At 38.9% G+C, this 16,384-nt stretch overlaps 1 protein-coding gene across 4 annotated transcripts in view; it reads left to right on the forward strand.

Annotated features, from left to right (window-relative positions):
• The window catches only part of TMEM87B (transmembrane protein 87B), a 51,951-nt gene that overhangs the window by 22,556 nt on the left and 13,011 nt on the right, over positions 1 to 16,384 (forward strand). Inside the window, exons 10-17 of one of the 4 annotated variants that reach the window (XM_054575559.1) lie at positions 923 to 1,016; positions 4,284 to 4,354; positions 10,304 to 10,413; positions 10,499 to 10,557; positions 12,101 to 12,204; positions 13,577 to 13,650; positions 14,602 to 14,675; positions 15,087 to 15,139. In XM_054575559.1, the coding sequence (XP_054431534.1) occupies positions 923 to 1,016; positions 4,284 to 4,354; positions 10,304 to 10,413; positions 10,499 to 10,557; positions 12,101 to 12,204; positions 13,577 to 13,650; positions 14,602 to 14,675; positions 15,087 to 15,139 (639 nt within the window). Of the gene's footprint in view, positions 1 to 922; positions 1,017 to 4,283; positions 4,355 to 8,398; positions 8,471 to 10,303; positions 10,414 to 10,498; positions 10,558 to 12,100; positions 12,449 to 13,576; positions 13,651 to 14,601; positions 14,676 to 15,086; positions 15,140 to 16,384 lie in introns of those variants that run through there. The other 3 variants (XM_054575558.1, XM_054575560.1, XM_054575561.1) reach the window with 3 other exon arrangements.

Raw genomic sequence — 16,384 nt, forward strand, 5'->3', positions numbered from 1 at the left:
CTGTCAGCCTGCTGTTTCAGCCCTCACGGACTGAGGGCAGGGACGCTTCTGGCTCTTGGAGGGCTCCCGGTGGATGGCTGTGAGTCAGAATTCAGATTAACTAAATTAGATGACTGGTCTTAATGAATACTAGTTTAATTTTTACTATATTTTTGTTTTAAAATGGCAATCTTAAGTATTTTTTCAAAGTCACTTTTCTAATTCTGAGAAGAGGAATTTTGAGCTAAAGTGTGTGTGCAATAAATTCTTTGAAAGCGTCATGAAATCTCAGTTCAGTTTTCACATTGCTAATTGCAGAAGTCACCATCTTTGCATTTTCCCCACTCATTTATATTTTTAAAGACTCAAACTATTATTTTAATTCCTTTGAATTTAAACAGTAGAAACTAAATCCTAGCCTTCTGGTTTTGAGTAGTGAGAGAATACTCAATTGAAAGGTAATAGAACTTGATCTCATAATATCCTGCTCTTTCTCTGCCCAAGTCATAAGTCAGATTATTTCTAACAAAACATATCCCAGAATGGTTTTTTATTTAATGTTAGTAAATGAGTTAAATTATTATTTCTGCCAGCGTCACTCAGGAACTGGCCCTTAGCTTCCCCGGTTTCTTTAGCCTACCCTTAGGTCCTATGAACTCGTAACTGGATGGTGTAATAATGTGGATCATATCCTGGCATTTCAGCAGCAAAATCCCCTGTTGCTTCCAGTGCCAGTCAAGGAGGCCCATTTTCTGGGCCTGTTGCTGCCTGGTTCCCAGGAAATACGGTGTTTCCTAAAATAAAGCACCTTAGGGCCTCAGGGTCGGAGCAGACTGACTCGATTAGGTCGTGACTTCTCTGGTATTGGAAATGGAGCCAGTGACTATTCAGATGCATCTGATTTACTGTGCTTTTTTTTTCTGCTTTCTTTTCCCACTTCCAGGCCTCGTTTAGGGACAGTCATGCACCGGGTGATTGGACTGGGGCTTCTCTACTTTATCTTCGCAGCAGTCGAAGGCGTGATGAGAGTCGTTGGGGTAAAAACTACATAATTCCACTACCATCCCTTTTGTTGTTGCTATGAAATATGACTTTATATCTCCTAAGGTGAATTTTTAAAGGTAGGAAGTTTACGAAAGAGGCCAAATTTGAGCTTTATTTCCTATGGAATATTTTTCTTCTTAATACTTTCTGAAAGTAAAAGACAAGGCAGAGCACTTCTTAAAATGATGTGGTTGACTATGAAGGAGCCGCTTGATGTCCGCCCAGGACCTGGCTGCATCTCAAAGATGGTTGTCCTTGTCGGTTGTTTAGTCTGTACGCGTTCATTCCTTCCTTACCTTTAACTTAAACATGTATCAAGTTAGGTATGCCTTTAAGCATGGAAACATTATATCTCACTCTCAAGTCTCATTTGGTTGTAAGTTTTCTCTGACTCTGTAGATGCAGCGTTCTGGGGATCAGCAGAGCCCCTGGCGTGACGAACCAGGAGCAAGTGCCAAGGAGAGTGACTGGTGCTGTGGCAGCAGTGCTTTCCTCCCTAGAGAAGAGTCGGAATGTTTATCAAGGTTCCGTGAAGAACCTTAGAGTTTTAGCTCGCAGTTTTTTTTAATGATGGAATTGACAACTGAGTGATTCAGAATTTATTTTTACTTGATTTAAAGATCATTGTAATTTTTACCTACAGTGTCTTGGCTTAGATGTATAAATTAGGTTATTACACAGAGCCATTCATATGTATATTGCCTGAGAGTTCACATCACATGTTTGCTCTGACCCTCGAAGGAGGACACTTGTCCCACAATGTTAAAAAGCCTCATTCTTCTCCCTGTTGTCTTGGTACATCTACATTCTGTGTTAGATACACAGGCTGTTTTCATATTTGATTCTTGAAAAGGGTACCGTACTTTGCTGTGTTTAATGTGCACTTTGGCCCAAATTTTTGAGGGAAAAATAAGGATGTGCCTTATACATGGGTAGTTCTAATTGCATATCTATATAAATGTTTTTAATTCTTTTATTTATACTTATGCACTAAAAGTGTAACTCTAGAAAGCAATAACGATATCCATATGCAAAATAATGCCCTGGAATATGATAATTGATTTTGTTGAACTTACAATGAACTTGCAACAAAACCTGTTTCAACTACAATTCAACACATACTGTTATCCACAGAGAAAGATAGATGATGCTGATTGCTATCCACTTGATAAGCTAGGTGATGCCGACTTTATTACCATAGGGTGGACAGTGCAGCATTTCTCTTCATGCACTTTAGGCAGGAGAAATTATCGGAAAATCCCCTGGGAAATGTTGGAAAGGTTTTCGTACACTGCATGCTTTAAGCTGAAAGTTACTAAGTATGCTAAAAAGCATAGCAGCAGAGCTGCTGAGAGACAGTCTGGACTCCTCCCACTGGAAGTGTCATCAGGTTGGGGAGGCAACAGGAAGGAAAGCTCCTTCAGATGCCCAGACAGAAGGCAATGCAAGGGAAAACCTCTAGAGCACCCGGAGGTGGAGCAGGAGGTGAAGACCTGGATTCTGGAGCAGTTTCAAACTGGGATCTCTGTTTCAACCAAGATGATACAAGAAGGTCAAAGGACTGCACGAGAGAAAAACGCTGATGATTTCTCAGGGGCACCTAAATGGTGCTTTAGCTGTATGAAGAGAGAAGGTTTGAACGTGAGGATGTGAATGAAGCTTGCCCCCAAACTTCCAGCAGCCGATGACGATGAAGTTTTGGAATTTCATTTTTATGTTATCAATCTTCGGAAGACTTAACAATTTTGAGCTGTTGCACATCACCAATATGGATGAGGTCCCACTCACATTTGATGTGCCATCCAGCAGAACTGTGGGCGTCAAAGGAGCAAAGACCGTGGCTGTTAAAATGAGTGGTCATGAGAAAACACATTCCATTGTTGTTCTAGCCTGTTGTGCAGATGGGACAAAGTTGCCCCTATGATCATCTTTAAAAGAAAAACGTTTCCAAAAGAAAAGATTCCAAGTGGAGTTATTGTCCACATGCATGAAAAAGGATGTATGAATGAAGAAGGCATGAAAATTTGGTTTAACAAAGTCTGGTCACGAAGGCCTGGAGGATTACATAAACAATCAGCTTTGCTGCTTTTTTTAAGGAGGCGTGGATGTGGTGGATGCATTCAGCTGGTAATGATTTAACACCTACAGGCAGGATCAGGAAAAGATTTATCGCCCGGGCTTGTGACTGGATCTTAAGATTGAGGGATGGTGTCAAGAAAGAAGTGGTTGTGAAATCATTTTAAAAATGTGGCATTAGCAATGCTATGGATGGAACTGAGGAGGATAAAAATTACCGGGATGAGGGAAATGACTCTTCAGAAGAGACCGGTAATGTAGAGGTTGAAGAAGACGATACTTCTGATACTGACAGTGACAAGAGTTCTTGGCCTTCTATGATGCGTAAATATCATAAATTTGTTAACTGGTACATAAAATTTCTTGTATCTTGTATCTGTTCTTGTGTTTTGTAATTATTTGTTACATAGAATTTCTTGTACCATAATATATTCAAAAATAAATGCTAACATTCCTTTATAATACAGAAAACATGTATCTAAATATAAGTAAATTAAAAAATTAAAAGATTTTTTCCCCCTGAAAATTTGGGCTAAAAATGTGTATGTGCATTATACACAGCAAAATAATGGTACTTAATTTTACCTTTACATAATAGTGAGGAACTCTACATTTACATAGCACTCACAGGAAACTAATGTCTACAGAAAAAAACAAAAGATAAATATTGTACATATAGATATAGTATATACATTATATTTCCTTAAAATTTTACATAGTCCACATTGTAGATACATGTTTTACATACACTTCTCTGTCACCTCTTAAGTAAGTGGCTAATAATCTGTGGTTTGTTTTTCCCTTCCACTCGGTTCCTTTTCCTTATTTTACTTTTTCCACACCCTTTGCAGGCAGTAGGAAAGAGGAGGGTCCGAGTCACCAGCAGCTCTGGCTGTGGGCCTCGTGTGGAGAGGGGAGAGTAACACGGTTGCCTTGGTGGGGCTGGGACATGTTGCTTGTTCCTCGCCATTCCATAGTTCAGTTTGACCTTGTCCCCAAACAAGTTGTTGACAAAACAGATTATTTTTATGTGCTAAAGATAGTTTTGTTAGGAAATAAAAATACTTTATATGGCCTTCGTAAAGTGATGCTGTGAGCTGAATTGTTTTTCTTCATCAGATAATTCCTGTAATATGATGAAACTTCCAAACTTTCAGTATTTTTTTCCCATTTTTATCTTTCAGGGTTCTAGCCATTTAGCTGTTGTTTTTGGTGACATTATTTTAGCAATTATCGACTCCATTTTTGTATGGTTCATATCCTTTACAGTGTCCTTTTAAAATACTTTATTATAGCATTAAAATCATATTACTTTTAATTTGTAATAATAATAGGAAAAAGTAAAGTTTTGCATTATTATTACCTTAACAGGAATTTAGTTGAAGGTGAAAAAGTGAAAACTTCCCAAAGAATATGTTTGGTTTTTTTCTATTTAGTCAACAAACTTAAGTGCTTACTATGTGCCCTGTGCTGAGGAGGCATGGAAGAAAAAGGTATCGTCTCTGCATTTAAGGAGTTCACAGTCTGGTACAGGAGACAAACACGTAACTAGAAGGAATATAGAAAGAGTTGTCTACATTTTAGAGAGAGTTTCGCAAACAGAGGAAAGAGAAGGTAATTATAGTGTGAAATCAGGAAAGACTTCATAGAGATGGTGATGTTTAAATTGAGACTGGGAGTGCAAATAGGGGTTTAGAAGGAAGAGAACTGAGAATCAGGGAAGAGGCATCCTGGGAAGGCATGAAACATGGGGACACTGGTAGAATTTCCCAGACTAGCAGCCTATAAGGGAACGTGTGTGGGAGAGTCAGGGAAGGTGGGGCCAGAGGGAAGGATAGTATAACTTGCTCAAGGGTTTAAGAGTTTCCTCTGAAGGTAGAAAGTAGAGGGAGTTGAAGCTGCACAGGTGAAGAACATGAAATCCGTGTGAGAAAGAACTCAGTGATGACATAAAAAGGTGACTTGGAAGAGGAGAGACTAGATACGGAAGTCCAGGAAGAAGTCATCTCCAGTGGTCCAAGGACGAGGTGGTGAGGGTTAGAAATATGGCAGAGGAATTAAAGAAAAAATTCCACATGATAGACTTGCTAGAAACGGTGGCAGAAGGTGGCAAGAAGTTTCATGGGTTTTATGTGGGTGGCTGGGGGCAGTGTTGCCATTATCAAAGCGATGACCTTGGAGAAGGGACCATAATGGATGAAGTTTGAGCTGCTGGGGAATAAGTATGAGGAAGAGAGTCAGAGCTGATGGTGGAGGTTGGAGATCATCCTCGTGTGGGGAAAGGTTGCAGTCATGGTAGTGGCCCAAGGAAAACACGTAGAGCAGTGGGAGGAGAGGAGCCAGGGTGGCCTGGTGGGCAGATTGTGCGTGGAAGGAGCACCAGGGTGAAGGGAGGTGGGAGGACCAGGAATTGCCATGGAGTGGAGACCGGGAGAGCTTGGGGAAGGAGGAGTGGTCAGCAGTGGCCGGTGCCGCAGAGGAATTCGCAAGCACACCGGCTTCCGTCGTTGAAGAGGTCGCAGTGGGGCAGCGGGAGGGTAGGGTGGGTGAAGGTGGGAGGCGGCAGCTGTAGTACAGCAGAAGTTTTTAGGGCGGTGTGGGCTGATCCTTGAGGACCCCTCACTGACTTAGGACTCATTTCCTGGGGATGCTCAATGTGTTTCTCTGCCTGGTGTGGCCTCTCATGGAAATGGGAGGAATTCTAGAGAAACTATGACCTGGTCAGTGCAGAAGGTAGGGTTCTGCAGATCCCAGAATAGTATTTTCATTTGTTTCTTTTACATTTATACTCTTTCTGAAACTCTTCCCTATAGATAGGATTTATTTTTATTTTTAAAAGATTTTATTTATTTAATTTTTTAGAGAGACAGAAAGGGAGGGAAAGAAACATCAATGTGCAAGAGAAACCTTGATCGGTTGGCTCTTGCACGGCCCCCCGGCTCACAACCCAGGCATGTACCCCAACTGGGAACCGAACTGGAAACTGTTCCGTTCACAGGCCTGCACTCAGTCCGCTGAATCTCACCAGCCAGGGCAGGTTTTATTGTTACCAGGATTTTTTGTTTCCATTGTCTTTGATAACTTGTACTTTAACTTTTAACATTAAATGTTCTTTTGCTTTCCTTGAACTTTTTGTTCATTTTTTCATCTTTGTCCCTCAGGGGAAGGGCCAGAGGGCTTGACTGTATCTGCCTCTGTCCCTTCCCACAAGGAAGCAGCTGCACTAGCAGTCGTGGCACTAAGGCTTTTCTGAGTCTGTTGTGGGGAGTTTTTCCTAAGCCAGGTCTACCTCTTCTTCAGCATCTCTTTGTGGTTTCTCAGTTTGCTTCCAAGTTAGAACAAAACAAAACCTTTACATTTGTTATCCTTATTCTCTAAAGCAGTGGTTCTCAACCTTGCTTGGGTCCTGGGATCAGACACACCTTTGAAAATGTAAGGAAGCCCAGACCTCTCTGCACAGATCGTAGACGTGCTCCCCATCCACACAGGCCTTTCCCTGCGGTGGGGCATTTAAAAACCTTCCAGATAATATTTGTGGATCTCCTAGTGTCCAGGGGTGTCCAGTTAAGATATAATACTTGATTTAAAGAGTTGTTTCTGACTGAACTTGATTGAAAATCATATTCTACTTCTGTCCAGAGCTACTAGTTTAGAATCACATTTATCTCATAGAATTATAGTTAGGTAAATCTGATCTTTTCAGAGAGTGATGTAAACATCTTTTTCTAGTAATTTTCGTATTTTCTGCACTGAAACACATCTGAAGATGTTTGGTTGTTAAAAAGGTGAAGTCCATTCCTCAGTTCTCCACACGAACCACGTTCTGGCCGAGGGCTGTGGGTCCTGTTCTGACAGGCGGTTCACTGCAGGGGATGCTCACCTGCCCCAGGAGCGGGGCGGGCAGTGTGGGCACCCCGGGAGTGCGGCTGGGGCGAGGCAGGACCGAGGGCGCTAAAGCTCTGAGTCCATCTGCATTTGAATTAGGGTGATTTCTTTACGGACTGCATTGGCTCTGGTCTGTTCCAACACAGAAGGAGCCAAATTGGAGGGGGGCGGTAGATAAGGTGAAAGAATATTAAGGAGCAGTATTATTTATTAATATATTTTTAAAGATTGTATTTATTTATTTTTAGAGAGAGGGGAAGAGAGGGAGAAAGAGAGGGAGAAACATCCATCAGTTGCCTACCACACACGCCTTGACTGGGATTGAACCTGCAACCCAGTCATGTGCCCTGACTGGGAATGGAACCTGCGACCTTGCGCCTTGCAAGATGACACACAACCAACTGAGCCACACCAGTCAGGGCTGACTATAAATATATTTTTTTATTGTTCAATTACAGTTGTCCGCATTTTCCCCCCTTTATGCTCCCCTGCCCTACCCACCCCTACATCCCACCTTCCACCTTTAATCCTCCCCCATGTTTTTGTCCATGGGTCCTTTATATGTGTTCATGATGACCCTTCCCCTGTTATCCCCCTCCCCCCTCTATCTGGTTACTGTCAGTTTGTTCTTTATTTCCATGTTTCTGGTTCTATTTTGCTTGCTTGTTTTGTTGATTAGGTTCCACTTATAGGTGAGATCGTATGGTGTTTTCTTTCACTGCCTGGCTTATTTCACTTAGCATAGTGCTCTCCAGTTCCATCCATGCTGTCCTGAAGGGTAGGAGTTCCTTCTTTCTGTTGTGTAGTATTCCATTGTGAAAATGTACCAGTTTTTTGATTGACTCATTTTCTGATGGGCACTTAGGCTGTTTCCAGCCCTTAGCTATTGTCAATAACGCTATGAACATTGGGGTGCATAGGTTCTTATGAATTGGTGTTTCAGGATTCTTAGGATATAATCCCAGCAGTGGAATCAATTATTAATATTTTTAGTAAAGATGTTTGGGATAAAAGTCATGAAGAAATCCAGAAATTAAAATTATTTTCGTTAGTGTTTCATGGTGAGAGAAGGAAATTTAGTATCCATTTCCACTTAAAATTGAATTCCTGGTGCTTGCTTCTGGATTGCTGTTTGGTAATTTTCATTATGGAAGTAAAAATCACTTTCTCTGTACAAAAAGAGTGGGTTTCCTAAATGATACAAATGATGAGCAAAGGAGTGCTCTCGTAAGGACCCTTGCTTCCTTTGCTTTTGGTGAACTTAACTGCGGCAGATCCTGTACAAATCTGCTTCTAAAGTAATAACAGAAATAGCCTAAAACATTCAAAGCCACAGCCTTTCTCATGAACCCCTTTCCCTTTTTTCTGCTTGCTTTTTTTTTTTTTTTTTTTTTTTTTTGCTGTTTTGCTGCAGGCAAATGACTCTGATCTTGTGCTTCTGGCCAGCCTCCCTCTGTCTCTTCTTGACTCGGGCTTGTGCTGGTGGATATCCTTCCCTACGGCAACTGGGGCCTGTGGACGCTCACCCAGGAAGATGGGCTGTCTGCTTTCCTAACCACTTCCCTCTAATGTGAGAGGTGATTTAAGCTTTCTCTGCATTAGGAGTATCTTGGTAAGTGCAGGCTTAGGCAGTTCTGAATTTGCTTTTGATCTTTTTATTCTTTGGCTCTTAAAAACACTTTTGAATTTTTATTTATTTAAACAAATTTTTTTTTTTTTTTAGATTTTTCTTATTTTTAGAGAGAGGGGAAGGGAGGGAGAAAGAGAGGGGGAGAAACATTGATATGAGAGAGAAACATAGCTGGCCTCAACCCAGACGTGTGCCTGACCGGGAATCAAACAGGCAGCCTTCCGGTTCTCAGGCCAGCAGCACTCAACCTCCTGAGCTACACCAGCCAGGGCACTTGGGAATTTTTAAATGACACGAGATTTTTAACCTAGAAAATTGGTTTTCCTCAAGAATTTCTAAAAAGTATTTGTCTTGGTAATGTTTAAGGAATACAGCACAGTTGCATTTTTGTAAATTCTGACAGTAGCCTTAATTGGTTTGATTTTGTTATTTTAGACATTGATCTTTTGCAAGTTTTTGCTCGTTTAGAAAAATTGAAAAGCAGTTTTGGTAGTTTTAGGTGCAAAGAAGTTTTTAATTAGTATTTGGAATTTCAAATAGGGGGCATAAATGGAAACTTTTCCACTTGCATTCTTTTGCTCTGCTCTGTGATTTCCGTGTGTGGTTCATGAACAAAGCTTGGTGCTGTGCTCCAGAAGGAGCAAGTCCCACTGACAGACGGAGCTCTGGCTCCATTCCAGCCTTGCTGCTGAGGAGCCTTTGGAGAGGTCCCTTCTTCCTGCTTCATACCTGACAGTGTTGAACTTCGCTGGAGCCTGTGCTCCTGGTGAACCTCTGTGGTGAAGAAAGCCCCACCCTTTTGCCTTCTAGGAAAAAGCTTACTACAGAGAACCCCCTTCTTCTGCAGGACTTAGATGAGGCTCCCCATACCCCCTGGTTTACCTGTGACAAGGCCAGATTCAGACCTAGTACCTACTGACCGATCTGGGCCAAACTAAGCTGTCTCCTTCCCTCAGGTTCCTGAGCTCTCATGTACCCAAGCCCTCTGGAAAGGCCCTGCCGAGAATCTGCAGGTCTCAGGATAGTCACTCCCTGACTGACTGTCCCATCATGCCACCCACTTCCCCACAGCTAAGCTTTCTATTCCTGTTTCTCCCTCCCTGGAAAAGCAAAGCCCTTTCCTGTGTGCCCACTGAGACTTCTAAAGGTCTTACAGTAGAACATTCTCCCTTTTGCAGTCACCTTTTGAATGAAGTCTCTGCTTAAGTCCAGATTTGTTTTATTTGACATATTTCACTTTTTAATTGATAAAAGGGAATTGATGGGTGATTTAATTTCTTAATTATGGTCATTGAAAGGATAAACTAGGAATAGATTAGAAGAAAAAGAAAGAGACAGAAAAGCACAAGCCCCCTGGGAAATCACAGTGCGACCCTGAGGGCCAGGCAGGTTGCGCTGCTCTGACTGTGGTTTGGGAGCTCAGGGTGGAAGGGTGCACCATGGGGCTTCTTGCTTGTGTGTTTTCCTCCAAGTTTATTTAGTTCAGACAGTGGTAGATTGTAAAGCAAAATCTGCAGTAAATCTGTATTATGATGACACAGTATTGGCTCAAATGACATTTTCTGTGTTTGTATTACTGTTAAGTTAATGGAACTATATTTAGCAGTACCAGTTTTGGAAATGTAGATTATTATTATTTTGATTTTAACTGTTTATTAATATTTAAAATGTTTTTCCTTAACTTTTTCACATTTTTATAAGTTTGGCACAAACTATGAAGACTCTGAGGCTAAGAAAGAACATGGTGAAATTTTCTTTATATAGGCACTTTACAAATACTCTGATCTTTGCTGTTCTGGGTAAGTATGAAACTTTTCTTATCATAATAAATTATTTTGGGGTCAAATTATTTCCTTCAAATATGACTTTTTTGGTGTGTTTCAGCTTCTGTAGTGTTTATGGTGTGGACAACTAAGACATTTAGATTTGCAGAATGTCAATCGGTAAGTATAATCTGTTTAAATGATTTTTGTTTTTAATTATACTATTTTGTGTAATTTTTAAGAATTTAGTTTGTCTTTGTAAATCGAGATCCTTCTAGAGGAGATTTGCTGTTTACTTTGAATTATTTTATATAGAATTATAAAAATGTTTATCTCCTTCTATGAATCTGAAAAAGTTTCTCCTAAATCTGCTTCTCCAGTTACGCCCTTTTCTCATCTTCCAAAATAGATTTTGAGAGATAATTCTCTACTGTATATTTTAAGATAACAGGAAATCCTTTTCTTCTTGCAAACCATGGACTTGAACTGTTATGTATGTAATGGGACTGTAAACCTTAAGTCTGTTTCTAGGGCAGTATTTCATTAGGAACACTCAGGAGATGCTCGTCATGAGTTCTCGAGTTAGAAGAAGATCTGTTTCTTAGCCTGAAACTCTAAAGGCCCCTTTTTGGGGGCGTCTTGATTAGGAGCTTGTCTCTACTTCTATATGAACAGCTATGAACAGCCCTCTGACAGTCTTGGACCTCTGCTGTCTTAGGGAGGAGTTAATGAGATAAGAGACTGACTTTCTGGAATTTCTTTTTTCTCCGTCCCTCACTTTAGTTACTTTTCCCTTGGAATTCTAAGAGTATCTTTTGGATTTTTATTTTTGTTTTCTCAGTCTTTCTGTTAACCCTAAACTTTTATGGACGAGAATGTTGATAATGTTAAACAGCCCTTTAGAAACATTTCAAGCATATATGATAAAATTTCCTGTCTCACTAAAAGCATAACAAGCTGCTGGGGAAAATACTGTATTGATATTTTTGCATCAGAGATGCAAATGTCAAAAATACAGCAGCCCCCCTTTATCCATGGGGGATATATCCCTAGAGCCCCCAGTGGATACCTGAAAGCAGATAGTACCAAACCCTATATATACTATGTTTTCTTCTATACATATATATCTGTGATAAAGTTTAATTTATAAAGTAGGCACAGTAAGAGATTAACAACAATAACATAATAAAATAGGATAATTATAAAACGTGTAATAATGTGAACTTGATCTTCTCAAAATTTCTTTTGAATTGTTTATTTCTGGACTTTAGTATTAACTTCAAACTGCAGCTGACCACAGATAATGAAAACCGTAGAAAGCAAAAGTGCAGATAAGAGAGCACTACCGAACCCATTGTCAACTTGATTCTGATTGTGCTGTTAACCTGCCTCATGTCTGTTCCCGTAGAAAAAATGCATTAGATGATCTCTGGAGTGCCTTTAAATTCTTACTCTTTTTATGATACTGTACTATATAATTTATGTTAGGATTTTATTTATCCTGTTGGCTGTAAGGCTGAAGTAAGCATTGATGTGATTTTAGAAAGATAACATTTCTTAGTTTTTATGTGTCTTTTAGAAACGTGCACTTAGTATTTGGAAGATGTAACTGATTGGAAAAATTTCATTAGTACTTGTCATTGTACAGTATTTGAGTTAGAAATCTATATATTTATATTTATCAGAAAATTAACTTTTCATGCTTGAATTGTCCTTCTTATAGGATTGGATGGAAAGATGGGTTGATGAGGCGTTTTGGAGCTTCCTTTTTTCACTTATCCTTATTGTAATAATGTTTTTGTGGAGACCATCAGCAAATAATCAAAGGTACCTAACACAGGAAAATTCAAGTTTGGCAAGCATTTGTTGATCACCTGCTATGCTTAACAATGTGTTTATAGAGACTGTGGAGAAGTAGTCCATGCTTGTCAGAAGTATATGTATAATCAAGCAGGGAGACACACAGAACAGATCCAAGACAGTGAAATCAGAGATGTGTAAAGTGCATCCAACGGATGTATGGAGGGAGATAAGGAAGATTCTAAAAGGCAGCAGTTATGTTTCATCTTAAGGAAAGGAGCAGGGCAGTGAAAGACTGAGCTGGGGAAGAGTGTAAGTACATTTCTGGAATAGTGGGGAAGTGAGGTATGCTTTCGAGGTCATCAAGGCATGCAGTTTGGTTAACGCTACTTACACTGGAAGAAGGTAAAGCTGCAAAGGAAGATGGGACCAAAATCCCGAAGAGCTTGAATGCTAAATTCAGAAGGTTGTGCTTTAGACCATATGTGATAGGGAGCCCCACCTTCCCTCACCCCATTCCTCTTCCCTAAGAAAAGTACTGTTACGGAAAAATGTACAAGTATGTACCAGTGTGTGTGTGTTTCTTTTTAAAATTATGCAATAGTAACAATAATGCAGAATAATACACTATTCTGCATCTTCTTGTTAAAATGTATCCACATCATCCCATGTAGATCTTCTACATTACTTTTTTCTCTTTTCTTTTTATTTTAAATCTCACCTGAGGATTTGTTTATTGACTTCAGAGGGAGAGGAGAGGTTGGGGAGGGGGAGAGAAAGAAGCATAGATATGAGAGATAAGTATCAATTGGTTGTCTCCTGCATACACCTAGTCTGGGAATCAAACCTACTACCTTTTTGGTGTATGGGACGACGCCCCGTCAACTGACCCACCGTGCCAGGGCTTAATGACTATATGGCGTTCCATTTATGAATGTAGCATAATTTATGTAAGCAGTTCCTGAATATTAGACACTTTGTTTCTAGGCTTTTGTTTGTTTTTTTTTTGTTTCTTTGTTTTTTTTGCTTTATTTTCACCTATCAGATTAGCAGTTTCTCTTTTATTAGGGCATGGATTGAAAGGTGTGGGGAGGGAGGCAGATCTGACGTGGAGAAGAGGGCAGCAGGCAGGCTGGCCCCTCCCTGAGCACATGTTGCAGAACTTTTCTCTGGACACATATCACGCATTTCTGCTCTTACCAACAAGGCTTGGGGGGCTCAAGTTCACCATTCTTCACAATAACTTTTCTAATTTGCAAGTAAAATAGTTAAATTTTTATTTAATTTATGAGAAACTTAAAATTTTAGATTTTTTTGTGTGCAATGACTCTTTTAGCCATAAACTGAAAACCAAACAACCTTAAAACACTAGTAAAGCAGCTTCTTGTTTTTGACATAGGTATGCCTTCATGCCCTTAATAGATGATTCTGATGATGAAGTTGAAGAATTTACAGTAACATCTGAAAATTTAAGTGAGTGATATGTTTTCTTATTGAATAACCATTGTATATTGTAACAATTATTGTACCTTTACCTGTGGTGCAAAGTCAGATACTTTTTTTCCCCTATAAAATATTTTTCAACTCTGTCTGTAGAAACCTCTGTTATGCTAGATACTCATAAGAAGAGAAGGCAGTAATGAAATTTTCAAGATTATTAATGTAGTTTGAGCTTTTTGTTACTGCTTTGCTTTGAGTATTGAGATAGGTACACTGCTTTTCACAAGCATGGTTTGGTATGTATTCTTCATCTTGGTGATTACTCAATTTCTTTCAGTCACCTCTTCTTGCTCTTTAAAATTAGGCACATCTGTAATTTCCTGGTCATGCCCAAAGCATTTCTGATTATGTTTTTAATGCTAATTTCATCTTTCTCTTAGTTTCTGCGTAGCATTTTATCATTTTATGATTTTATTTTATCATTTTAATTTCACCATCATGCTCTAATCAATCATTTGAATGCCTGCTAGCATACAACGCCACATTTCTCAGAGGAAGATGAGAGAACCCAGAGTCTGTATGATACCATCATCAGTGTCCAGTATGCGATAATAAATTAATAGACGGAGGGTGAAACTGGAAACTGTGACCCATAGTTAGTGGAACATTCAGTCAGCAGAGATCTGGAGGTGGCATAGATAGTACACTTAGTAAGAAAGGACTTTAAAAATAATTATCACAAATATATTAAAGAATCTACAGGGATAGATTGGTGAAGAGAAGGCAAATTTCAGGAGACATGGAAACTTAAAAGAAAGAGGAGAAGGAGCAGTAGGAGGAGAAGGAAGGAGAACAAATAGAAATACTATTAACTCTTCTTTTAAAAACATATATTACTCCTTGTTGAATTATTAAATATGAGGCTATGAAGGAAAATATTTTATAATTTTAATATATTTATCTCTATAATGTTTCTCATTGTAGCTGAAGGAATAAAATTAAGAACCTCAAAAACCATTTCCAATGGAACAGCTAAACCTGCTACTTCTGATAACTTTGTGAGTAATGTATATAAATGCTTGAGAAATGTATAGGACTGCCACACTGAATGTGGGGAGCAAAAAATCAAGGCAAATCAATATTCTTGCTTTTTTCTATTGTATAGGTCAACTCTTTGTATTTTTATGTGTTCTTTTATTTTTCAGGACAAAAAAAACTGTGCATCTAACTAAAATCAAGAATACAAAAATTAAAAATCCAAATTTTTGTTTGTTTGCCTGTTTAAGAAAATACTGGCATAGTTTCTTTGTGGCATTAGTGCAATTTCTTAGGATATGTAGAAATTAAAAGAATGCCATGCATTTGAATTTAAATACTTAAATTTTATATACCTTCTATTTAAAAATTCTTTCAAGTAATATTAAACAATATGTAAATATTTATTAATATGTAAATATTTATTCCTATAGGATGAAGATTTGAAGTGGGTGGAAGAAAATATTCCCTCTTCATTTACAGACGTGTAAATATCCTGTTGGAGTTTGAATTTAAATTTAGGCTCAAATGTGAAGGATAAGTTCATATTTTGTCATGCACTTTTCAGACCTCATACCTCCATACGTTTTTACAGCCCCCTTCATTAGTAAATGACTCATTTACTTCATGTCGAATTGCAAAGAAAACACAGCCTTGCCTTGATCTGTCTTTCTTGCCCCTTTTTCTTTTCTTTAATTAATCGTTTATTTATTTATTCTATTTTTTCCATTACCATTTATCCCCGGTACCCTTTTCCACCTCCACCCTCTTCCCTCCCACTCGCGGTCACCACACTGTTGTCTGTGTCCATGAGTCCTTTTTCTTTTTTTCTCAATCCTTCCAACCTCTAACCTCCCGGCCCTCAGCTTTCAGCCTACTGAATCTGTCTGTTTTTTGCTTGTTTGTTCAGTTTGTTCATTTGATACCACATATGAGTGAAATCATATGGTATTTGTCTTTCTCTGACTGGCTTATTTCACGTAGCATAATATTTTCCAGGTCCATCTATGCTGTCGCAAAGGGTAAAATTCTCCTCTTTTTCACAGCCAAATAGTATTCCATTGTGTAAATGTACCATAGTTGTTTTATCCACTCATCTACTGATGGACATTTGGGTTGCTTCCAAATCTTGGCTATTATAAATAACGCTTAATGAACATAGGAATGCACATACTCTTTTGAATTAGTGTTTCAGGTTTCTTTGGATAAATTCCCAGAAGTGGAATCACTGGGTCATAATCAGTTCCATCTTTAATTTTCTGAGGTAACTTCATACTGCTTTCCACAGTGGCTACACCAACAGTGCACAAGGGTTCCCTTTTCTCCACATCCTCATCAACACTTGCTATTTATTAGTTTATTGATGATAGCCATTCTGATTGCTGTGAGGTGATCTCATTATGGTTTTAATTTGCATTTCTCTGATGATTAACGACATTGAGCATCTTTCCATATGTTTATTGGCCATCTGTATGTCCTCTTTGGTGAAGTATCTGTTCAGTCCTTTGCCCATTTTTTAATTGTATTGTCTGTCTTCTCCCTTTTTCACTGTACAAGTGTTTTAACACTTGTGCCCTATTACCGACTCTAGCCTTTTGTGATCTATTTTAAAGGATTGAAACATTTTATTTCGTTATAACTTTTTATTTTGGAGAAGTTCAAATACACGTAGAACACTTTTTTTTAACATGTATAACCACATTATCACATATGATGGAGAAGCTTTTGGAAG

The sequence above is a fragment of the Pteronotus mesoamericanus genome, unplaced genomic scaffold (assembly GCF_021234165.1).
Source record: "Pteronotus mesoamericanus isolate MK-2021 breed Mesoamerican mustached bat unplaced genomic scaffold, CSHL_Meso_final contig_311, whole genome shotgun sequence".
Taxonomy (NCBI): Eukaryota; Metazoa; Chordata; class Mammalia; order Chiroptera; family Mormoopidae; genus Pteronotus; species Pteronotus mesoamericanus.